This window comes from Xenopus laevis, chromosome 6L (assembly GCF_017654675.1).
Source record: "Xenopus laevis strain J_2021 chromosome 6L, Xenopus_laevis_v10.1, whole genome shotgun sequence".
NCBI lineage: Eukaryota > Metazoa > Chordata > Amphibia > Anura > Pipidae > Xenopus > Xenopus laevis.
Genome location: NC_054381.1, coordinates 6,111,908 through 6,136,116, shown reverse-complemented (window position 1 = coordinate 6,136,116; position 24,209 = coordinate 6,111,908). Strand labels below are relative to the sequence as shown.

General features: G+C 42.0%; 2 protein-coding genes, 1 long non-coding RNA gene and 3 other non-coding genes across 8 annotated transcripts in view; 1 reads left to right on the top strand and 5 right to left on the bottom strand.

Moving 5' to 3' along the window:
* LOC121394925 overlaps positions 1-35 on the bottom strand; it is a 135-nt gene extending 100 nt beyond the window's left edge. The window contains exon 1 of the small nucleolar RNA XR_005962096.1: positions 1-35. This exon is cut by the window's left edge and continues 100 nt beyond it. This is a non-coding gene — a small nucleolar RNA (small nucleolar RNA SNORA5).
* tbrg4.L (transforming growth factor beta regulator 4 L homeolog) overlaps positions 1-4,999 on the bottom strand; it is a 14,644-nt gene extending 9,645 nt beyond the window's left edge. Inside the window, exons 1-4 of one of the 3 annotated variants that reach the window (XM_041565325.1) lie at positions 4,854-4,999; positions 2,665-3,112; positions 1,379-1,702; positions 961-1,132 (exon numbers count right to left, since the gene is read on the bottom strand). In XM_041565325.1, coding sequence (XP_041421259.1) covers positions 961-1,132; positions 1,379-1,702; positions 2,665-3,078 — 910 coding nt within the window. In that variant the 5' untranslated portion in view covers positions 3,079-3,112; positions 4,854-4,999. 3 annotated transcript variants of the gene reach the window in all.
* Positions 2,499-2,632, bottom strand: LOC121394927. Its single transcript, XR_005962098.1, has one exon. It is a non-coding gene; the product is annotated as a small nucleolar RNA SNORA5 (small nucleolar RNA).
* On the bottom strand, positions 3,992-4,123 carry LOC121394923. The gene has a single exon (XR_005962094.1). It is a non-coding gene; the product is annotated as a small nucleolar RNA SNORA5 (small nucleolar RNA).
* Positions 5,000-8,990: 3,991 nt separating the features above from the next.
* On the top strand, positions 8,991-24,207 carry cnbd2.L (cyclic nucleotide binding domain containing 2 L homeolog). Its single transcript, XM_018267019.2, has 14 exons — positions 8,991-9,072; positions 11,721-11,876; positions 12,706-12,783; positions 13,314-13,477; positions 13,917-14,073; positions 14,156-14,307; positions 14,634-14,772; positions 15,682-15,802; positions 16,052-16,148; positions 17,773-17,905; positions 19,158-19,223; positions 19,625-19,785; positions 22,129-22,342; positions 23,736-24,207. Exons 1-14 carry the CDS (start codon positions 9,049-9,051, stop codon positions 23,856-23,858), a joined length of 1,785 nt encoding a protein of 594 aa, XP_018122508.1. The 5' UTR covers positions 8,991-9,048; the 3' UTR covers positions 23,859-24,207.
* LOC121394522 lies at positions 13,132-15,339 on the bottom strand. The gene is made up of 2 exons (XR_005961743.1): positions 14,622-15,339; positions 13,132-14,529 (listed from the first exon to the last, which is right to left on the bottom strand). It is a non-coding gene; the product is annotated as an uncharacterized LOC121394522 (long non-coding RNA).
* Positions 24,208-24,209: the final 2 nt, after the last annotated feature.

The window sequence follows — 24,209 nt, the reverse complement described above, 5'->3', positions numbered from 1 at the left end:
AGTGAGTGGGCAGTACTGAATTTGACGTGGCTGCTAACAGTAAACATGTAAAACACACACATTATCACACAGAACCCACAATCTCTTGACAAAGTGCTGATAATTCTCTGACCTGTATAACTCAGCCTGCAGCCTTGTGCCTTTATATGGTCACAGAACAACCCCTCAGTGACTTCTAATATCCTTATCATTTACAGTAGGGGGTACATTATTCCTTATAATACATGAGTGATACTCAGAGTTCCCTGTGTAACTGAGCCTGCAGCCTTGTGCCTTTATATGGTCACAGAACAACCCCTCAGTGACTTCTAATATCCTTATCATTTACAGTAGGGGGTACATTATCCCTTATAATACATGAGTGATACTCAGAGTTCCCTGTATAACTCAGCCTGCAGCCTTGTGTCTTTATATGGTCACAGAACAACCCCTCAGTGACTTCTAATATCCTTATTATTTACAGTAGGGGGTACATTATCCCTTATAATACATGAGTGATACTCAGAGTTCCCTGTATAACTCAGCCTGCAGCCTTGTGTCTTTATATGGTCACAGAACAACCCCTCAGTGACTTCTAATATCCTTATCATTTACAGTAGGGGGTACATTATCCCTTATAATACATGAGTGATACTCAGAGTTCCCTGTATAACTCAGCCTGCAGCCTTGTGTCTTTATATGGTCACAGAACAACCCCTCAGTGACTTCTAATATCCTTATCATTTACAGTAGGGGGTACATTATCCCTTATAATACATGAGTGATACTCAGAGTTCCCTGTATAACTCAGCCTGCAGCCTTGTGCCTTTATATGGTCACAGAACAACCCCTCAGTGACTTCTAATATCCTTATCATTTACAGTAGGGGGTACATTATCCCTTATAATACATGAGTGATAGATATATATTTATATATATTCTGTTTGAACTCTAGTCCCAGAAGCTCTGGCAGTGACTTACCATAGGCATAAGCCAAGTCGACCACTACAGGAGGGCTCAGGGCAAAGTGCCGCTGTACCAGGTGATAGGACAGGGCTCTCAGTAAGGCAACAGAGCGACGGTTCTGTGCTGCTAGAGCCAGCGCCACCTTCCTTGTCTCATCAGGGGTGAAATGCTCTGCGTATTCTAAAGCCTGCAACACAAAGCATGTCAGATGCATTGAATCTCGTGTTCTAGGGATGTGGAAAAACGTCTTCACAATGAAGCCCAATGGCCCCTCCCACTCCTGCAGCCGCTTGGGAGGAGAACTGACAGTAATGGGGCCTGTAGTGATACATGAATTTTATTACAAACCCTGTTTAGCAGCTCTAGAAACCACTGGGCGCCTGTGTAGAACTGAAGTCTGTCTCTATGACCCCTCATCTCACAGCTCTCATACCTTGTCCTCCAGCTTTTCCATCAACGACTTGGAGATGAAGCCCACCCTGGTCATTAAGGTGACCACACTTTTGGCATCCTCAATCTCTGTCCAGCGCAGCTCCAAGTTCTTCACCAGGTCACTAACAAGTTGCTTCTGCTCCGGGGTGCGGTCAAATGTCATGTACATGTCAGACAGTTGCACTAGAGACTTAAAGCTGAGTCTTCGCATTCGCCACCGCACCTCATTCTCCAATGCCTGCAACTGCCGGTTATCTTCCTTTATCCCCAACATGTACAGTCTCTTCAGCAGGGACACCAGGTTCCCATTCCAGATCGTGGAGAGCTGTGAAATGGGGAAACACACAGATGTCTGCTCATTAAATATTCCTCTTCTCTACCAGTCTATGGAGGATCTACTTAGGTAACCATACCAACATTTAAAGGGGAACTATTGCAAAAATGAAAATTTAATATACGCTTCACCACACTGAAATAATAAACTTTCTAAATACAATCAATTAAATATTCTGCACCATTTCTGAAATAATCAAGTTTATATTCATTATTCCTCTCTCAGCATCTGTTTCTCTTCATTCTCTCTTCATGCAGCAGTTGGGTGTCAGATATTCATTGACAGTTAGATCCAATATATCTTATAGGGGGGCTCCTCTCCTAGCAGATGTATTAGAGCTCACTCAAATAACTGATTCCAGTACAAACAAAATCTAACTAAATAACTGCCTTTTGCACAAATTCTGCATGTAGAGAGACATGATGTCTGGTGAGTTTAATAGAGTGACCTCTAATACTTCATCTAGGCAAAAGGAGCCCACCTATAAGATATATTGGATCTAACTGTCAATGAATATCTGACACCCAACTGCAGCATGAAGAGAGAATGAAGAGAAACAGATGCTGAGATAGGAAAAGTGAAGATAAACTTGATTATTTCAGAAACGGTACATCATTTTTTATTGATTGTATTTAGAAAGTTTATTTTTTTAGTATGATGAAACTTATATTTAATTTTCTTTTTCGCAATAGTTCCCCTTTTAAATAAGCTGGGGTTCTAATAAGGGAAAATAAACCAATAGATGTCCAGGTTTTTTAAAAGAGAAGTGGAGATCAGAGCCAGTTAGAAATGTCAGCAGCCCATGGCACCTACATATCTCACAGTAAGAGAAGTGGGAGACATGAACGGCAAACTCCTGTAGCAGCCATTAGGGCCAGTGGGGATCACGAAAGCGACCCAACTGAATTTGACAAGGCTGCACTATGCAGAGAGGCATCAGACTGGGCACTTACCTGGTTATGAGTCTGTAGAAGCAGCTGTTGGAAGCGCTGATCTTGCACGGTGCTGTCCGGCTGGGCTTTGGACTCAATCAATATTTTGGAAACCTGGGTAACGATCATCGCCGCCTGATTGCTACTGATCTCCCGGTCCGCTGCGAGCTGCAGCAACTCCTCTACACTCGACAGCGACTCCAGCAGGGATTCGAACTTGCCATGCTCCGGCACTGACCCGACCGGCTGCTCTTTGGCCACCACTTTGTCTATGTGTCTGCAAAGGCTGGAGCTGTGGAGGAAGCTGCACGAGATTAAAGGCTGAGCCGGATGAAACCCTTTAATGCATTCCTGGATGTGAGCGGGAGTAGCGGGTGCATAGGCAGTAGAGGCAGCCAGGAGGCGGGAACATCGCTGGACAAGTCGGGCGGCCATGTTACTTCACACAGGAGGTCACTTCTGCATCTCTCTGCGCACAGAACACAGTGTTAGAATGGAAAAAAAACAATAATTAAACTGCACATAAAGAGATTGAGCCAACCCAATGCTACAAAGAAGCAGGTCAAGCAGCTTGTGAGGGGCTGAATTAGGACCCAGCACTGGCTGCCCCTATAGTGCACTAAGTGCAAGCCCAATGGCTATAACTATTAGTAAGACCACAAGCAAATGTGGGGTCCCTGCACCTCTGAAAACACCTTCAATATGCTCCCCTCCCCAAGAGCAGTCTGTTCATGTAAGTTTCACTAGATACCTGTACAGCCCCATGCACCCTGTTAAAGGATAAGTAAACCTTTAAAATAAGTGAATGTAAAATTAATGAGGGGGCTATTCTAAGCACTTTACATTCATCATTTGTTTTCTTTTGATTCCAAGATATTAAGGGATACACGTACTGTTAATATGAATGAATTTTGTTACAATTCAGTTTCCCACCAGTCTGACCAGCAAGTAGTCAAGGAAGTTGTCAGGAGAAAGAAAGAGGCTGCTCTGACGTTCTTCTGCTTAGGAATAAAATTAGAAACCTTTCTCACATCTTTCCTAAGCAGAAGAACATCAGCCTCTTTCTTTCTCCTGACAACTTCCTTGACTACTTGCTGGTCAGACTGCTGGGAAACTGACCAGCAGGTGGCGCTGTTGTAACAAAATTCATTCATATTAACAGTACATGTATCCCTTAATATCTTGGAATCAAAAGAAAATAAATACTGAATGTAAATGACAAAAGTGTTTCAAATAGAGCCCTCGTTAATTTTTCATTCATTAATTTCAAAGGTTTACTTATCCTTTAAGCAGACACAGCATGTACAGATACCCACAACTATTTAATTGGTTGAGGAGTAGCACCATGCTCTGTCAGCAGCAATTCTTTATCCTGGGCACCGAGACAGGCGCCAGGCCCATGTGCTGCATGGATTGTGTGGCAGCCGTTTGGGCCAGTGATTGCAATGAAGGACACAACACTGAATTTGACTCGGCTGCTATTAGGAACCTGAAAGCACCATTGTCCAACTAGGGCCCCCGCCAGCTCTTACTGTATTATACCACCGCACCCAGGAACCTCCCAGGCACACAGAGTTGTTATTAAAGGGGTTGTTCAGCTTTGCGTTGACCTTTAGTATGATGTACAGAGTGATATTCTGAGACAATCTGCAATTGGTTTTATTATTTGTGGCTTTTGAGTTAGTTTGCTTTTTATTCTAGTTGCTGGGGTCCAAATTCCCCTAGCAACCATCCATTGATTTGAATAAGAGATTGGAAAATGAATAGAAGGATGAGGAATAAAAAGTAGCAATAACAATAATTTGTAGCCTTACAGAGCATTTGGTTTTTTTTAGATGGGGTCAGTGACCCCCCATTTGGAAGATGGAAAGAGTCAGATGACGAAAACTATAAAAAATAAATAATAAAGACCAATTGAAAAGAATCTTAGAATAAGTCACAATATACAAAATTTTAACTTAGAAGTAAACCACCCCTTAAATATACGTGGAAATGATTTTCTAAGGCATTTTACAGGGGAATGTCCCTTAAGTCCCACGTGGTAAATGGAACAGAAGGCCCGTGACAGTGGAGCTTACGATCTAAGCGAGATAACCTCCTCCCAACCACACTTCTCAAATCAGTATAATAATCCAGTGAGTCACTCCCGGCAACAGAAGCAGGCGCTGTATGTAGGGAACAGACAGGAAAGATCAGACTGTCCCACTTACCGGGACGGGCAGCATGGAGCACACACCCGGCTTCCTCTGACCTCCAAAGAGGAAAGCGGAAGCCGGTACACACCAAAACCACGTCACTTCCGCATCCTACTGCGATTGGACAACATCAATAAAGCTCCGCAGGAAAATAATCGCCATATTGGATGACGTCATAGTCACGTGCCGGCTTGAACGTATAAGAATCAGATATGGAGGCGGGTTAGTTGCCATGATTATTGAGGGCAGAATTAACTCTTTAAGTTTACTGTGGTTTATGAGGCGTTTTTTCTTAAATGACTGAAAAGCAGTGCGAAGTTTAAAGGCACTTTCATTTCACTCCTCATGTTCAAAACACCATGTTCTTCCTCTTTATTATTAGTAGTAACTCATAGTCATAAACTTTAAAGCCTCAGTACATTGTATCTAGAGTTAAAACTCATATCACTGACCTTCCTATATATTTATCTTTATTCCCTATTAATAACATTGGGATCACTGACCTTCCTATATATTTATCTTTATTCCCTATTAATAACATTGGGATCACTGACCTTCCTATATATTTATCTTTATTCCCAATTAATAACATTGGGATCACTGGCCTTCCTATATATTTATCTTTATTCCCTATTAATAACATTGGGATCACTGACCTTCCTATATATTTATCTTTATTCCCTATTAATAACATTGGGATCACTGACCTTCCTATATATTTATCTTTATTCCCTATTAATAACATTGGGATCACTGACCTTCCTATATATTTATCTTTATTCCCTATTAATAACATTGGGATCACTGACCTTCCTATATATTTATCTTTATTCCCTATTAATAACATTGGGATCACTCACCTTCCTATATATTTATCTTTATTCCCTATTAATAATATTGGGATCACTGACCTTCCTATATATTTATCTTTATTCCCTATTAATAACATTGGGATCACTGGCCTTCCTATATATTTATCTTTATTCCCTATTAATAACATTGGGATCACTCACCTTCCTATATATTTATCTTTATTCCCTATTAATAACATTGGGATCACTGACCTTCCTATATATTTATCTTTATTCTCTATTAATAACATTGGGTTTAGCCATCATTTTTACAGGCCAGGCCGTTAAAATACCGGCCAGGTGGCAACCTTAATTACTACAATAATAACAGATGTAGGAGGTAAAATGAGCTCTCATTCAAGAAGCTTACACTATAAAGAGAATTTAGAGACAAAGGACATGTGAAAACTCCTGGTCGAGATTCAATTTAAGGTGCAATTCAGAAAAGCTTATCTCATTATTTGTCATGTGAAAATTCTATTGAAGGTTTTTGGGGGAAAGAAACTGGAACTGAATTTGGAGAAAAGTTTTTTCTCTTCAAATTGAATTTCATCTATGAGCAGAGCTGTCTGTCATCCTCAAACACTTGTCTGCAGGGTGATACAGGCTGGTGCATGCCGACAGAAATTTGTGCACACATTAGATATTAGCTGCCAAGCATCCAAAATCATGAAAAATCACCAGAAATTGTGGGAATGCTTTCAGATGCATCTAGGAGAACAAATGAGCTTTCTTCCTAATTCCCACTCCAACTGACTATAGTTCCAGGGGTACCCAGGGTACAAATAAACACTCACCCCAAATCTCCCCCTAACTGACCTTCAGACTGGGCCCCCTTAGCTCATAACAAGGTTACAGATATATAGAAACATTGGGGTAACAGTCACCCTGCTATAGTTCCAGGGGTACCCAGGGTACAAATAAACACTCACCCCAAATCTCCCCCTAACTGACCTTCAGACTGGGCCCCCTTAGCTCATAACAAGGTTACAGATATATAGAAACATTGGGGTGTCACCCTGCTATAGTTGCAGGGGTACCCAGCGCACAAATAATCACTCACCCCAAATCTCCCCCTAACTGACCTTCAGGCTGGGCCCCTGTGATGACACCAAGCGATGCGCACATACCACACATGAGCAGTGAAAGGAGAGGAACACAGGATTCAGCCATAGGGAGAATCATGGGGAGTCTCTGCTGGTAAGTGCTGGATGAAACTTGGGGGTCACCCAATAGTTAGAGTGGACACTGCCAACAGTGAATAAGAAACACATGACAAAACTCAACATAGACAGCACTTCTGGACAAAATAGCAGGTAGCTGGACAGTGGCCTAACGCGTTTCAGGATCTACTCCCTTAATCATAAAAAACACTTTCCTACGGGGCAGCAATTAGTTAAAAGGAATATGCATCTCCACCAAGTACTGAATTGATCTAATGACCCATACGTGTTTAGTATTTGTATAACCCCATGTTTACTCTCTTAGCCTTTTGCAATCCACTGAAGCCTCATTGTTTCCTCTGTAAATAGGAACAGTAGGAGAGCTTATATTAAATAAGAATGCATGGGTGTTCTAATTAAAGAGTTGCTGTACCCTAACTGTACAAATACCTGGCATAGTTTTATGATATCTCTATGTACAAACTATGAGCAAACTTAGGGGACTGTTCCTGCTGAATTGTGCTTAGTACAGGGGAATACCTATGCTGCCATCGTTTTATGGGATCTCTCTGTACAGACTATGAGCAAACTTAGGGACTGTTCCTGCTGAATTGTGCTTAGTACAGGGGATACCTATGCTGCCATAGTTTTATGGGATCTCTCTGTATAGACTATGAGCAAACTTAAAGGACTGTTCCTGCTGAATTGTGCTTAGTACAGGGGAATACCTATGTGCCATAGTTTTATGGGATCTCTCTGTACAGACTATGGGCAAACTTAGGGGACTGTTCCTGCTGAATTGTGCTTAGTACAGGGGAATACCTATGCTGCCATAGTTTTATGGCATCTCTCTGTACAGACTATGAGCAAACTTAGGGGACTGTTCCTGCTGAATTGTGCTTAGTACAGGGGAATACCTATGCTGCCATAGTTTTATGGGATCTCTATGTACAGACTATGAGCAAACTTAGGGACTGTTCCTGCTGAATTGTGCTTAGTACAGGGAATACCTATGCTGCCATAGTTTTATGGGATCTCTCTGTACAGACTATGAGCAAACTTAGGGACTGTTCCTGCTGAATTGTGCTTAGTACAGGGGAATACCTATGCTGCCATAATTTTGTGGGATCTCTCTGTACAGACTATGGGCAAACTTAGGGACTGTTCCTGCTGAATTGTGCTTAGTACAGGGGAATACCTATGTTGCCATAGTTTTATGGGATCTCTCTGTACAGACTATAAGCAAACTTAGGGGACTGTTCCTGCTGAATTGTGCTTAGTACAGGGAATACCTATGCTGCCATAGTTTTATGGGATCTCTCTGTACAGACTATAAGCAAACTTAGGGGACTGTTCCTGCTGAATTGTGTTTAGTACAGGGAATACCTATGCTGCCATAGTTTTATGGGATCTCTCTGTACAGACTATAAGCAAACTTAGGGGCTGTTCCTGCTGAATTGTGCTTAGTACAGAGGAATAGAAATGTTGACATAAATGTATGCACTTTCTTCTTACAAGGTTTGTAGGATTTTGCAAAAGGTGGACCTCCTGTTTAATTTTTTTTTACATTAGACATATATTTATTACTGCTTTATATGTATTTGGCCAAAACAATGTCTTCCCAACCAATATCTGTACAGGAATACTCCACACTGCATAAAACCTTGGGGTCTGCATGTTCCTCTATTGTGACCCAGTAGATGGCCCAGCACCTGCATGCACTGTTTGGGCTCTTTCCATTCATGCCCATATATATGCCCGCCCTAACTCACCGCTGGGCAGTAATGAGGTCCGTTTCGGTGCATTGGAATTGTTTGTGGATATTCTCATGTTACTATAGATGGAATCACTGAGCAATATTGCTGGGGGCTGGTTAGAAGACAAGGAGTGAGCAGACGTGCAGTATCATCAGTGCTGTGCACAAGAGAGTGAGCGCTGGCTGATCAGGAAGTGTGAGGCTGCGGGACTAGAAGGGGCAGTTCCAATCTCCAGGGCTCAGTGCTGGACTCGGGCAGGTCAGTGATGTGAGCAGGAGGCTACTGGTCAGACACATCAGCAGGAGGCTACTGGTCAGACACATCAGCAGGAGGCTACTGGTCAGACACATCAGCGGGAGGCTACTGGTCAGACACATCAGCGGGAGGCTACTGGTCAGACACATCAGCAGGAGGCTACTGGTCAGACACATCACACACCATGGTGCAAGGGGAGAGACACAAGGTAAGACACTGGCTGATCCAAACAAACCTTCATTTTCTTCCCTTTTGATTTGAAATGTTCTTTCTAATCTGCTGAAAATCTGAAAATTACTTTTCATTTATTCTGTAACTTTATGCCACAGAGCAGCCACAGAGTTGAGCTTAAAATACTTGTACAAGTACACACTAATTAGAGAATGGTTTCAGATTGGGGATGGGGGAGCCCAGAGGCACCAATAATGGCATTTAGATGGCACAAGTCAGTAGTGTCCATGGCACAGCAGTTGAAGGGGCTCATTAGCACAAGGAACATGTATAACTTCAAGTACCTTTGTGAGGAGCATCAGGGCACACTCAGTTTTGGGTCAGTTCTAGTGCTTTTCTCTCACTCTTGTCAGTGGCAGAACTACTGGGGGTGTAAAGGGTGCGACTGCAACCGGGTCCGCACCCCTTTGGGACAAAAAATCACTTTAAGGAGAACTAAAGCCTAACTAAAGAAGTAGGTAGAAATGTTGTACATGATATTTTGTGCTTCTGTACCAGCCCAAGGCAACCGCAGCCCTTTAGCAGTAAAGATCTGTGTCTCCAAAGATGCCCCAGTAGCTCCCCATCTTCTTTTCTGCTGATTCACTGCACATGCTCTGTGCTGCTGTCACTTACTGAGCTTAGGGAGCCACTCACAATATACAGTACACATAGAATAGAAATGTCACAATATAAGGCTGATTAGTAATTAATACACATAATTACTACATGGCAGCACAGAAACCAGTGCAATTAGCATCAGAATTGAATAATCAGCAAACCTGTAGCATCAGCTTATATTACAGCCAGGGAAGCTCATTTTCTGCTGGATAATTAGTGACGAGCCCTAAGCTTAGCTTCTCAACAGCCAATCAGAGCCCACTGAGCATGTGAGTGTCACAGACACTTTCCAAGATGGTGACCCCCTGTGACAAGTTTGAAGTCCTGGATCATTGCTGCTATTGACAAGCTGACACTTTAGCCTCGTGCAATAAGTTCATTAAATAAAATATGCCATTTTTAGCCACATTCATTTTTAGGGTTTACTTCTCCTTAAAAGACGCTGGTTATGGCATTGGCAAGTATGCGCTCAGCTGGCAGTGCCCACATTGATTCCGTCCATCTCTGTCCCTCTCACTGGTGACTCCCATCTGCAACTTAGTGTTTTACATTCCTCTGCCCCAGGGGTAGTCTCACTAGTGACCCCTAATCATTACAAAATAATAATAACAACCGCCCCCCTGCCCTTCTGCGATCATAACCTTTGAGATCCCTGACAGCCCTTTGTCTCCATCACGTCAGGCCCAGGGTTTAATAACAGGCCAGGGACTTGTTGGGACATAAATTAAGCCGGCGCTTACCCTGATGACATATATTAGCTGTAGGGGCCCCAAGGCTGCAGAGCCAATAGGTGCAGGTTACCTGCATGGAGATGATGTGCTGCCTCTAATTATAAGGCACAATAGGAATAGTGTTAATGATCCAGACAAGGGCTGAAATCACTAGGGTCACGAGTATTTAGAAGATTTGCAGTGGTTATGTCTGTGTCAAGGGTCCTACATTTGGGGCACTATCTGTATATACTCCATGTTTGTCAATGTGGGTTTGTTCCAGTTTGCTGAACACAAAGTCTGATATTGGATCATTCCCTGGATCCCTGAACCAACATGCCTTGGGCTGCCCCCTGACCCGGCTGTGGGTTAATCAGTAGTTGGTTGCTATGGGGCTGGAGAGGAAACATTGCAGGGGATGCAGGCATTGCCCAGAGGCTCTCAGTCCTGCAATCCAAGGGACTCTCATCCATGACAACTGGGACATTAGCCTGGTACAACTGGGTCAGGTGTCAGCTCTTGGGCAGCTCTCAGGGGATCAGTTATGAGCAGTGCAATTCTATATCTTTAATCCGTCACGGTTCATTTGGGAGGGCCGAGAAATACTCACTGATTAGAAATGGATCAAACACTGAGGGCAACACAAACAAAGTCTCCCCTGGTTATTAACCCAAAACAGACAACGGCTCCAGCAACATTAGAATAGTGGCAGGATTCCCATTGGTGTACGTTTTGGAGCAATGTAACTGCAGCTGTGATTTGAGGAGAATCATTTACCCCCACTCTTTACACCAATCATATAGAGCCCCCTAAAGGGATAGTTCACCTTTGAGTTAACTTTTAATATGTTAGAGAATTCCCAGTTTTTTTTTTTTATCGGTTTTGAATAATTTGTATTCTTCTTCTGACTCGAGCTTTCAAATGGGGGTCACTGACCCCATCTAAAAAACAAATGCTCCATAGGGCTACTTTTTATTACTCATCTTTCTACTCAGGCATGTCCTATTCGTATTCCAGTCTTTTATTTAAATCAGTGCATTGTTGCTAGGGGAATTTGGAGCCTAGTAACCAGGTGGCTGAAACTGCAAACTGGAGAGTTGCTGAATAAAAAGCTAAATAACTCAAAAACCACAAATAATAAAAAATGAAAACCAACTGCAAATTGTCTCAGAATATCATTCTCTACGTCATACTAAAATTATATTTAAAGGTGAACCACCCCTTTAAGCATGGACAGACCTGTGTATACGGAATGTGTATAAATGAGTTAACCCTTATCCTTCTATCTGTCCCTCTCTCCCTCCTGTCATTACAGAGGTTCCGGAATGTGGTGCATAAGGTGGTGGTGCTGCAGGCCATCACTAAGTGCTTCATACACAATGCAGAGGAGGCTCTCGGCTACACTTTTTGGGGGGATGTGGCCATCCCCAGATTTGCTTCAGAGGACACAGACACTTCCTATAATGAAGGGGTGAGTTGGAAACCTCCTGCTGGATTTGTGGCTGGTCCCAAAAACCCATATATTATACAGCCCAACAGCTGGATTTTTTAAAAATAATTCAGGCTATGACCCTGTTGCACCCCACCATGCTAAGATACACCCCTTATCTGCTTTAGGGCAGAGACACAAGCGAAAATTCAGGGAGATTTAGTCACCCAGCAACATCGGCTCTGCTTCGGGCGACTAATCTCCCGAGGAAACTTCGGGCAACTTCAGAGAACGACATGCTCCGAGTCCCATCCCGCCGGCGATTTAGATTCTAGACGATGGGAAGGCTTTTCAGAGAGATTAGTCACCTGAAGAAGAGGCGATTTGTCACAGGGCGAATCCCGAATCTTCACGAGTGTCTCTGCCCTAAAACTAGGGTTTAACCAAATCCAGGATTCAGTTTGAGATTTGGCCAAGATCGGCCTTTTCCAGCAGGATTTCGATTAAGTTGAATCCTTGTGCCTGGCTGAACCGAATCCAAATGCTAATTTGCATATGTAAATTAAGAACGGGAAGGGAAATCACGTGACTTTTCATCACAAAACAAGGAAGTAAAAAAATGTTTTTACACTTTTTCCTTTCTTGACCCTAATTTGCATATGCAAATTAGGATTTGGTTCGGTATTGGGCCAGATCTTACGTGAAGGATTCGGCTGAATCCTAAATAGTGGATTCAGTGTATCCCTATAGGTCACTTTCTGACCTATAAATTAGGACTGTCCCAAAAAAGTACCAATGGTTGGTATGAGACATACAACACTAGACAGATAATAAATAGACAGGCATGTAGACATGTGCTGTTTCCATTTAGGAGACCAGCAAGAAGATGAAGAGGAAGAACAGAGGAGGCCTATCGTTTGACACCAGCTTCTTTAAGAGCCAGTATGAGGTGAGACATATTTGGGTCCCATCATGGTTTATATCTAGGACTGTTTATATTTGTCTGGAAAATATCCAGCTGCAGAACAACTCCCAGTATCCTCTGATAGCCAGCAAAGAGTTAGCTCTTCTTCACTGAGAAACCTCCATTCTGAGCTTGGCAAGTTCTGATTATGGCTGGTAGAAACCCAGGGCCCCAGAATCACACCACAACTAGGGATGCCACCTTTTCTTGAAAAAAACACCGGCCTTTCTATATATTTGTCTTTTTTCCCTATTGATAACATTGGGATCAACCATCATTTTCACCGGCCAGGCCGGTAAAATACTGGCCAGGTGGCAACCCTACCCACAGGGGATGTTTAATATGTTTTATTTGTTTTTTGGGGGGGGGTTTTGGTTGTTTGCAGCAGTAACAAGCGAAAGTTAGTTTGAGGAAGCATAATAATAATACTATTAAGAGTGCATTTATAACTATAGCAGTAGATAATATGCCAGTGGCACTGGTGAGTGGTGCTGAACTAACAATCCCTGTTGCAGTTTACATTCCCAGAAAAAGCCATAGAGGTGGCCCTACGCCGGCCAGAGCAGAGATCAGAGCAGGACATTCGCTTTATCCGCAGCATGATGATGGGAATTCTCAGCTTCCGGAGATACAGCACCCAAATGCAGCTCATGTTGGCACGAGTCGTCTATTACCGGAGGTGAGTGAATGTGATAAATGGCAACTTCTACCTTTACACTGGTCATCTGGGCCCCATGTAACCCGGTGCAATGTTCTGTATATTTGTACTTCTTGATCCTTGGCTGCTCTCTTTCCTATGGTCACTCGATGGTTATCCCATTGCATTGTTCTTTATGGTAGTTTAAAGCAGGCTGATGGAAGTCTGGCCAGAAAAGGCAGTCAGAGATCAGTGCAGTGGGAAAACCCAGGACAGACCCTTTAGTTGCAATTAAGCCGTGCCCACAAACTGACCATGAGAAAGAGAGCAGCAATAGGAGAGTACAGGACATACAGGAGCTTTGTGTTGGGTGGGAGCTTGGATTGTGTAACCCAGAGGAAGATGCCAAGTGAGACTAATATGAATGGGAAAGTAGACTTACAATTTAAGCTGTTAAAAAACATCCTGCTCGATTCTCTAGGTTTGGAAGGGGCAGAGTCATTGTGCGAAAGGGACATCGAGGAGACAGCTTCTACTTTGTCTTCTCTGGAGTCATTGCAGTAACCCAGGATGTAGATGGCAGCAGCGCCCTTTTGGATCCAGAACCCATCTTGCTTCACAAGGGGGCCAGCTTTGGGGTATGACACAGCCACACTTATCTAACTGTGGCCCAATGAAAAGCCTGAGGAACTGAGCACCATACTCTTTGCATTTCTTTAGGAAGTTGCGTTGCTGAAGAACCTGAGAAGAAATGCAACAGTTGTCTGCATGGAGGAGACCGAGTTCCTGGTAGTGGACAGGATGGAATTCTTCAAGAATAAACTGGACCAGGAGCTCCAGAAGGAGTTAAAGTACAGGTTTCAGCTCTTCAGGTGTGTGAGCAAAACAGAGAGCATTCAAGTCCTTAAGACTGACCGCTAATTGGATTTTTCCTGGTGTGTTCAATGCAAAGAAAGTTTACTTCCATGGCCTACAGAGGTCACTTTATTAGGAAATGCCCAGCTTTTTCGTTTAGGTTTAGGACAGAGAATCTTAGTTCTTCACTTTGGTAACCACCCCCGGTAGATCAGATTGACTTGCCTGATTGGATGTTTCTAGTGGAGATAATGCAAAAAGATGAAGTTTAACCTTGATTTGCTTCTCCCATGTTACAGTGTTATAAAGCCCAAGTAAAAACTACACATACCTTTTCTCCTAGATCCCTGGACCTGTTTTCCAGCTGGTCTGATGAATCTCTGGAGACCTTGGCCGATTACTGCAAGGCAGAGGAATGTCACCACAGCCAAGTTATGGTGAAAGACACACATGAGACCAAAAACATCATCTTTGTCACAAAGGTAACTTTTTGGCCAGCGATTAGAGGGGAAGCAATGCTGAGAGAGCAGATTTCTTCCTTGGTTTCCCATGAATAGATCTTAAGTTGGCCAAATGCCCAGTCATCCATTCATGACCCAAGTTAGTGTCCATAACCCCTTGAACTGGGCACCCTACTAGAGTTTTGGATAACTCTGCATTGTAATCGATCATCCAAAATGGAGATCAGAATTAACCAGCGGTAGCCACTGATATCTTTGGGGTCAACTTGTTATTGTTGAGACTTGGCTTCCATGAACTAATCCAACTGATTGGTCAGCAAGTTTAGTCAGATCAGATAATTATGGTCATGCTTTTATTTGGCCCTTGTTGACCATTATGAAATCCAGGGTGCTGTCGTAGACGCTGGACCTCTGTCCAACCCTCTGCTCACTCGCAGGTCTGTGCAGGCAACTGAGCAAGAAAAACATAACCCCCCTCCCTCTCAGCTCTGCCACTGGATTTCATTGCAAGTGTCCAGAAGAGAATTGGGGGGATTGTTTCCTTATATAGGCACCCAATGGCCACCTTCCTAAAGCTGCCACCTTAGATAAGGGTTGACCACTAAGAACCTCTGAGGCTCCTCCAATTTGATGGAGGGTTGGAGTGAATTTTTGGTTAGGGTAGGCTACCAATGATTGCCTTCTCACAGGTAGTTAGAACTATGTACTGATCTTTGGTCTCTTTGGGGAGGACATGACTTCCTAGAACTCCCTAGACATCACTTCCTAGAACTTATTTTCTGTCAATGGCAATGCCACCATCTATCAGACAATTTATGCCATAAATCTATTTAGCTAGTCAGTTAGTTGTTGGTTGTTCCAGGCTCAGTCAGTAGGAATATTATGCGACTCTCTGTTTAGCACTGACAGTGTTTTGTGTTTTGCACCCAGGGGCGCTGTGAGGTCCTACGTTTGGTGCATCTCAGCCAATGTCCTTCCTTCCTGAAGTGGATCAAGCAACACGAAGCTCTCACTGGCAAACCCATCCTGGGCCTTCACCAGGGGGAAATAGGTGAGATTAACAAATTAAAGTGCATTTAAACCAAAATATCTTCAACTGCTGGGGGGGGGTACATCCCATAGACAAGTAACTGAGAAATAAAAAAAAGATTCAAGGAAAGGAGAAGGATTGAATGAAGGAGAAGAGATCAATATGGGGAATGCAGAAGGTTGAGCTGGAGGAAATTATAAATATATGGTGAATGGACCAACAACTGGATCCCAGAGAATGAGAATAAACATCTCCCTGTTTTGGCTCCAGGGAAGTCTCATGGAGGCAGCAGGTTTTATGGAACCTTAACCAATCAGAGAGAAGCGCCAAACCTCACTGCACCGAACAGCAACTTCTCAGACAAGAGGTGAGTCCCCCAATGACCATCTTAAATTATCTGTTCCATTTGGGTTCACCTTTAAGTTAACTTTTAGTATGATATAGAATGGCAAAAAATTCTAAGCAACTTTTATTATTCATTTTATTGTAGTTTCTATGATTTGCCTTCTGATTCTTTAAAACTTTCAAATGGGGGGTCACTGACCCCATCTAAAAAACAAATGCTCTGTAAAGCTACAAATGTATTGTTATTGCTAATTTGTATTACTCCTTTTTCTATTCAGGCCTCTCCTATTTATATTCCAGTCTCTTATTCAAATCAAATGCATGGTTGCTAGGGAATTTGGACCCTAGTAACCAGATGGCTGATATTACAACCTGGAGAGCTGCTGAATAAAAAGCTAAATAACTCAAACACCACAAATAATAAAAAATTAAAACCAATTGCAAATTGTATCAGAATCTCACTCTCAACATCATTCTAAGGCGTTATTTATTAAAGTCCGAATTCCAAAAACTTGAAAAAAAAATTTTTTACTATAAAATCCGGATTTCTAGTGAAAGAAAAACTCAAATTTTTTCAGGTTTTATTATACCCAGAGGATGGAAAAGGTCTGAATCTGAAAATCTGCAGAGGTTGTTTATACTGTAAGTCAATGGGAGAAGATATCCTGATCTGCGCTGGGTTACGTACAATAATCTAAGGATTTCATGGTTTTCAGGCGGAAAATCTAAAAAATTAGTACGATTCGAATTTTTCACGTTTTTTCCCGCAGAGAAAATTTTCAGGAAAATGTATTGATAAATAACGGGAAATAACCCATGTGGGTTTGGTCGGAGTCGATTTCAGAAAATAATGAGATATTTTTGAATTTTGAAAAATAACCCCCTAAGAGTTAACTCAACTCATTTAATTGGTTCCTTGCTTCCTGAAAGGTTTCCAGTGATTAACCCCCTTAAAGCTTAAAGGGACAGTTAACCCCTTGTTCAACATACTGTAAGTGCAATGAATAGGGCTTCTACTGGACATACTTTTTGAGAGTTGTCTTAAAGGGGTAGAGGGTGATATTCTGAGACAATTTGCAATTGGTTTTCATTTTTTATTATTTGTGTTTTTTGAGTTATTTAGCTTTTTATTCAGTGGCTCTCCAGTTTGCCATTTCAGCAATTCTGTTGCTATGGTTCAAATTGCCCTAGCAACCATGCATTGAACTGAATAAGAGACTGGAATATGAATAGGAGAGGCCTGAAGATGAGGAATAAAAAGTAACAATAACAATACATTTGTAGCCTTACAGAGCATTTGCTTTTTAGATGGGGTCAGTGACCCTCATTTGAAAGCTGGAAAGAATCAGAAGAAGAAGGCAAATAATTCAACAACTATAACAAATAAATAATGAAACGTTGCTTAGAACTGGCTATTCTATAACTTACTAAAGTTAACATGAAGGTGAACCACCCCCGTAATTATGAAATATATGGTTTTTTTTGTCCTAAACAGAGAAAAATTAAAAAAGGAAATGAAGTCCCATTCCCGCTTCCTGGTTAATTTGAGTACTTGGCAGTTGCCAATCTGTTCAGCTCTATTCTATTTCTACTGTGTGTCTATAAGTCTGATTAACAGTGAATTCTATTTGGCGCCCCTATTCCAGAAGCCCCGTGTCTGTGGAGGATACAGTCGTGCCCAAATTACTTCCTGATGCTCCAGGGAGTCTGGACCTACCCAGAAGCCTTATGGCCGGAGTCTACCTGCGTATTGATACCATCCACCCCGGCCAGTATTTTGTAAGATTCCATGTCTGCTTTCTGCCCTACCACTGCCATTAATCGGTTTATCTCTATAGTCTAGAGCAACAGGGCCTGAAATGTATCATAAAGAGCAATGACACACGATTATTTAGGAATTAGACACCAGTTAAAGGAAAACTATACCCCCAAAATGAATACTTAAGCAACAGATAGTTTATATCAAATTGAATGACATATTAAAGAATCTTACCAAACTAGAATATATATTTACATAAATATTGCCCTTTTACATCTCTTGCCTTGAACCACCATTTTGTGACTCTATCTGTGCTGCCTCAGAGATCACCTGACCAGAAATACTACAGCACTAACTGTAACAGGAAGAAGTGAGGAAGCAAAAGGCACAACTCTGTCTGTTAATTGGCTCATGTGACCTTACATGTGGTTTGTTTGTGTGCACAGTGAATCTTATGATCTCAGGGGGAGGCCCTTATTTTTTAAAATGGCAATTTTCTATTTATGATTACCCAATGGCACATACTACTAAAAAAGTATATTATTATGATAATTGTTCATTTACATGAAGCAGGGTTTTACACATGAGCTGTTTTACTCAGTATCTTTTAATAGAGATCTACATTGTTTGGAGGGTATAGTTTTCCTTTAAGGTGCCTGGGAGCTTTACAATTATATAGTGAATAAAGTACCCCCTGTTGTAAAATATAAGGATATAATAAGTTACTGATGAGTTCCATGACCATATAAAAGCACAAGGCTGAATATACAGGTCAAGGAACTCCGAGGTGACTTCTATTATCCTTATATATTGCAACAGGGGGTACTTTATTTAAAGGATGCACCAAATCCAGGATTCGGTTCAGGATTCTGCCTTTTTCAGCAGGATTCGGATTCAGCCGGGGAGGGAAATCACATGACTTTTTGTCACAAAAGAAGTAAAAAATGTTTTCCCCCTTCCCACACCTAATTTGCATATGCAAATTAGGGTTCGGATTCGTTTCGGTATTCAGCAAATCTTTCATGAAGGCTTTGGGGGCTTGGCCAAATCCAAAAAAAGTGGATTCGGTGCATCCCTACTTTATTTATTATAATACACAATTTTCGGTGAGTCATGTGACAGAGATGACATCACTAAGCTCCGATTATAACCGATGACATCACTAAGCACCGTTTATAAGGATATTATTTACAATATAATTACAATATAAGTTTTTTATATTCATGGCTCTTGCGTATTATAAATAATATAATGTGAGATGTCCTTTTGCAGAGAGGAGTGGATGTGGATTACATTGAATCCTGTTTAGAGCGAGACGGCCGGCCGATTCATGAGCCGGTAAGTACCAAACCAGAACAGGGCACGGCAAGCCTGAATTGCAACATGGATGTACAGAGGGATAGACGTGCCATAGGTACATAGAGATGAATTATTATTTATATAGTGTACAAAGGGAAAGATAAATAGTGGTTGCCATGTAGGAGATTATAGTATAGCAACAGGGTTGGACAGAGGCAAATGGCAATAAATAAGTGATATAGTAAGAATAGTAAAGTAGTAATAACCTATGGGCTTGATGGACAATAAAGCAGCACAGACATATCAAGGTGATTGCCCCTAAAGCAGAAAAGAGAGATACAAGTAAATAATGAATATCAGGTGTATAGAGTGATGGTAACATAGACATATAATATCTGCACTGAAACAGTCAACTAAAAGCACCAATAATCTCATTACAGAGCTCCACTTGCCTGTCCCATTCATATCACAAAGACCCCAGGTCCATGGTGATTGTCAGTCAGGGGGCAGAGGTGATTCGTGTCAAACTGGACAAGTTCGCAGAACTGACCGACCTCAACACCCTGAAGAAACTGAAGGAGGACAAACTGCCGTATCCCAGGTACAGTAGGACCAGATCCAGACTGTAGGACAGGCAATGTAATGAATAATTATATTTAGTCTGTAGGACAGGCAATGTATTGAATAATTATATTTAGTCTGTAGGACAGGCAATGTAATGAATAATTATATTTAGTCTCATACTGAACTAGGGATGCACCAAATCCAGGATTAGGTTTGGGATTCAGCCTTTTTCAGTTGGATTCGGATTCAACCGAATCCTTGTGCCTGGCCGAACCGAATCCTAATTTGTATTTGTAAATTAGGGGTGGGTAAGGAAATCACGTGACTTTTCATCACAAAAGAAGAGGGTTTTTTTCCACTTTTTCCTTTCCTGCCCCTAATTTGCATACGCAAATTAGGATTCGGATTCAGTTCGGTATTCGGCCGAATCTTTCACCAAGGATTTGTGGATTCGCCTGAATCCCAAATAGTGGATTTAGTGCATCACTCATTGCTACGCAATATGTTCACGAGCTACTGGTTGAGGATCACTGATGTAGAGAGGGATATTCTGAGACAATTTTAATTTGTTTTCATTTTTTATTATTTGTAGTTTTTGAGTTATTTAGCTTTTTATTCAGCAGCTCTCCAGTTTGCAATTTCCTAGGGTCCACATTCCCCTAGCAACCATGCATTGATTTGAATAAGAGACTGGAATATGAATAGGAGAGGCCTGAATAGAAAGATGAGTAATAAAAAGAAGCAACAACAATGAACTTGTAGCCTTACAGAGCATTTGTTTTTTTAGATGGGGTCAGTGACCCCCATTTGCAAGTTGGAAAGAGTGAGAAGAAGGCAAATAGTTCTGAAATGATATAAAAGAAAAAATGATGACCAGTTAAAAAGTTGCTTAGAATTGTCCATTCTATAACATACTAAAAGTTTACTTAAAGTTGAACCACCTCTTTTAAAGGACTTTGAGCCATTCCAGAACATTCACCTTATTCTTCTTTAACCATTCTCTGGTATTTTGGGGGGGGGGGGAGATCAGTGGCTTTCTGCCATACACACCATTGCTCTTCAGTTGTCTCCTGGGAGTGGACTCATCAACATTCACCAATGTGACACAGTTCTCCAGTTGCTTAGAAGTGACCCCGGGTCCTTTATAACCCCTCAGACTATTAGATGCTTTAAGGGATACTGTCATGGGAAAAAACATTTTTTTCAAAATGAATCAGTTAATAGTGCTGCTCCAGCAGAATTCTGCACTGAAATCCATTTCTCAAAAGAGCAAACAGATTTTTTTATATTCAATTTTGAAATCTGACATGGGGCTAGACATATTGTCAATTTCCCAGCTGCCCCCAGTCATGTGACTTGTGCTCCGATAAACTTCAATCACTCTTTACTGCTCTACTGCAAGTTGGAGTGATATCACCCCCTCCCTTCCTCCCCCAGCAGCCTAACAACAGGTAACCAGATAGCAGCTCCCTAACACAAGATAACAGCTGCCTGGTAGATCTAAGAACAACACTCAATAGTAAAATCCAGGTCCCACTGAGACACATTCAGTTACATTGAGAAGGAAAACAGCAGCCTGCCAGAAAGCATTTCTCTCCTAAAGTGCAGGCACAAGTCACATGACCAAGCTGGGAAATTGACAAAATGTCTAGCCCCATGTCAGATTTCAAAATTGAATATGTTTAAATGTTTTCCGATGACAGGATCCCTTTAAAGGACTAAAAGTTGATTGTTGGAGTCCAAACTCTTTAGAGATAATCTGTAACCTTTTCCAGCTCTATGGGGATCAACAACTCTTTTTCTGAGCTCCTCAGACACCTCCTTTGTTGGAGTCATGATACACGTCTACAAATGAATTCTGTGTGTGATCAGACTTTGCTGGATCCCCGTTCTTTTAAATAAAACAGAGTCTCTGACTCACACCCTATTATCATCCTATTGACTGAAAACACCAGACTCTGATTTCACCTTTAAATTCTATAATCCTAAGGATTCACTTACTTTTGCCACGTGTACATGCGTTATTGGATCGTTTATTTTTATAATATAATCATTTTTGTTTTACTTGTTTAACTAGGGTTTCTTCATCTACTATTAGGACTTGTTTGAAAATCAGATGATGTTTCAGGTCACATTTATATAAAATCCAATGGTGCTTGTGCAGTGGGAGTAACTACAGCCCATGGTTTATCTGTTAGTGAATAGGAACAAGCTTGAGGCAAGTAGTACATACAGGCTTTAATTAGAAGTGGGACAGATGGAGCTGCACAGATTAGTAAAGCCGAGTTATTTATTGCACAGAGACCTGAGCAGCCAAGGAAAGCTCAATGGTACATTCCCCCTGCATTCTGTCTGTCTGTCTGTCTGTTTCCCCCCACAGTGACAATGAGCTGTGCAGAATCTTCCTAGAACAGAACAGGTGGAAGGTTTTCAAAGAAGATCTAGTGACTACTCTGAGCTCAGCTCCAAGTCCCAGTGCCAATGTCCACCCAAAGCAGAAGAACAGGTCCCACAGTGGAACGGAGCATAAGATTCACACGGCAGCCAGAAGGGGGATCCTGCAGCTGGGGAGCCGCAAGCCAAGCAATGTGAAGGTGCAGATCTCATCTGAAACTTGTATCAAGCTAACATAGGCCAACAAGAGCTATAGTTCTGCAACACCCAGGTGGTACATCTGAGGCAGCCAAGGTTAAAGGAGAAGGAAAGCCTTATCAGAAAGCTCCACTTAAATACACCAGTAACCCTCAAAGTAATGCTGCTCTGAGTCCTCTGTCAAAAGAAACATCACATTTCTTTCCTTCTATTGTGTACTCATGGGCTTCTGTATCAGACTTCCTGTTTTCAGTTTATACCTCCAGGGCTAGGGCTTGAGCATGCTCAGTTTGCTCCTCTCTCCCTCCCTTTTCCCTCACTGATGTCACACCAAGCTAATATGGCAGCTGCTATCCTAAACAAACAGAGAGAGCTTCTAGAGCTTTTTAGCCAGGTATGGTAAAAAATCTACAGAATACATATAGCATTCGAGATTGCACTATTGCAGCTAATCTATTGGCAATAAAATGCCTCCATCTCCTTTAAAGGGACATTGCAACGTGTCTAGCAGTAATAGGCATCAAGTTTATATTACTAAAAAATAAGCTTTGTGTATAATTTCCACCACTACACCCACTAAAAACCATGGGCAGGGTTGTCTTTACTAGTGGTGGACTCTAATTTTCAAGGCCACAGGATACTGTCCAATCTGCAATCCTTTGGTCATTCTTGAACTCCCTTTTGTCGTTTATGGGCGTTGGGAGTCCTGCTTTGAAAATGACTGAAAGGCAACAGGCCGGGCGACTCTGAAATAAAGTGTAAATGTTGTTATTTTGCCCCACGGTCGCCATCTTGCCAGCCTCGCCATAGGCATAGGACCAATATACAAAGATATATAGGGTAATATTGTTTCAAACAACACCGCTTTTGTGCTCAAATATTAAATATTCCATCACTATGTGTGAACCCTCGTAGTTATCGACATCACCGTCTGTAGTATAGATAGAAAGAGGTTTCAGACTTTCCTTGATGGATTTCTAGGTGGGTACTCACAGACGTAAATTTTCAACTCGCACATAAAAACAGGCCCCCTCCAGTGACGTCACAGCCTTACGCGTTTCGTCATTGACTTCTTCAGTGGCCTATATGTCTTTGTTTGTTGGTCCTGTGACTATGGATATTGTGTTTTTGGGCTGGAAGGGATACAAGTGCGAGCCGGACAAGGACTGTGAACATAACTGCCATTTTTGGGACTCATAACTAGTCTGGATTTACCATCTTGCCAGCCTTATCTACTACTAAAGAACCCCAGGCTGTTGCTACTGTTTGTTGGACCCTCTGACAGCAGAAAACACAGTGAGAATCCAGTGATTATCAGGCCCGAATGCTGGTTCCACTATACTTACTGAAAACTGACTTTCCCAGTATCACTCTCTCTCTCTCTCTCTCTGACAGATCTGGACCACGCCAGTGAAAGAAAATGAATCTGACCCGGGGGTACAGCAAGAACAGGCCCCGATCCGGCTCATTCACGGCATCGATATCCCAAAGCTTTGTGGGAAGCGAATCATGTGGTGATGCTCAGGACATGTCATGTTTGATGACCCGAGGATGTCACCCCAAAATAACTAAAAGGCTCTTTCTGATAGGCCAGTGCCCAGCAATGCAGATGGAGCTGCACATGGAAAGTGTGAGAATTTACTGACGGGTGCATAGGTTACTGCACAGAATATTTCTATTCACACATGAAGGTAGGAGTGATCATACCGCTTGCCTCAGCTAAAGTTTCAATCATGTTTAGGAACCAATAAAAAGCTCCACCATAGCCACAGTCACATAAATGATATGAAAATGGACGAGTTATTCCCTATTGACTCACAATAAAACTTTCATTGCTTCCTCCTGACCATGGGAGAAGCATCACAGGCT

Excerpts from the sequence above, each read along its gene's own strand:
- cnbd2.L (XM_018267019.2), top strand. The coding sequence starts at position 9,049 with ATGGTGCAAGGGGAGAGACACAAG. Across the intron at positions 14,308-14,633 it reads TACAGGTTTCAGCTCTTCAG|ATCCCTGGACCTGTTTTCCA; the intron begins GTGTGTGAGCAA and ends CTTTTCTCCTAG. Across the intron at positions 16,149-17,772 it reads AGCAACTTCTCAGACAAGAG|AAGCCCCGTGTCTGTGGAGG; the intron begins GTGAGTCCCCCA and ends CCCCTATTCCAG.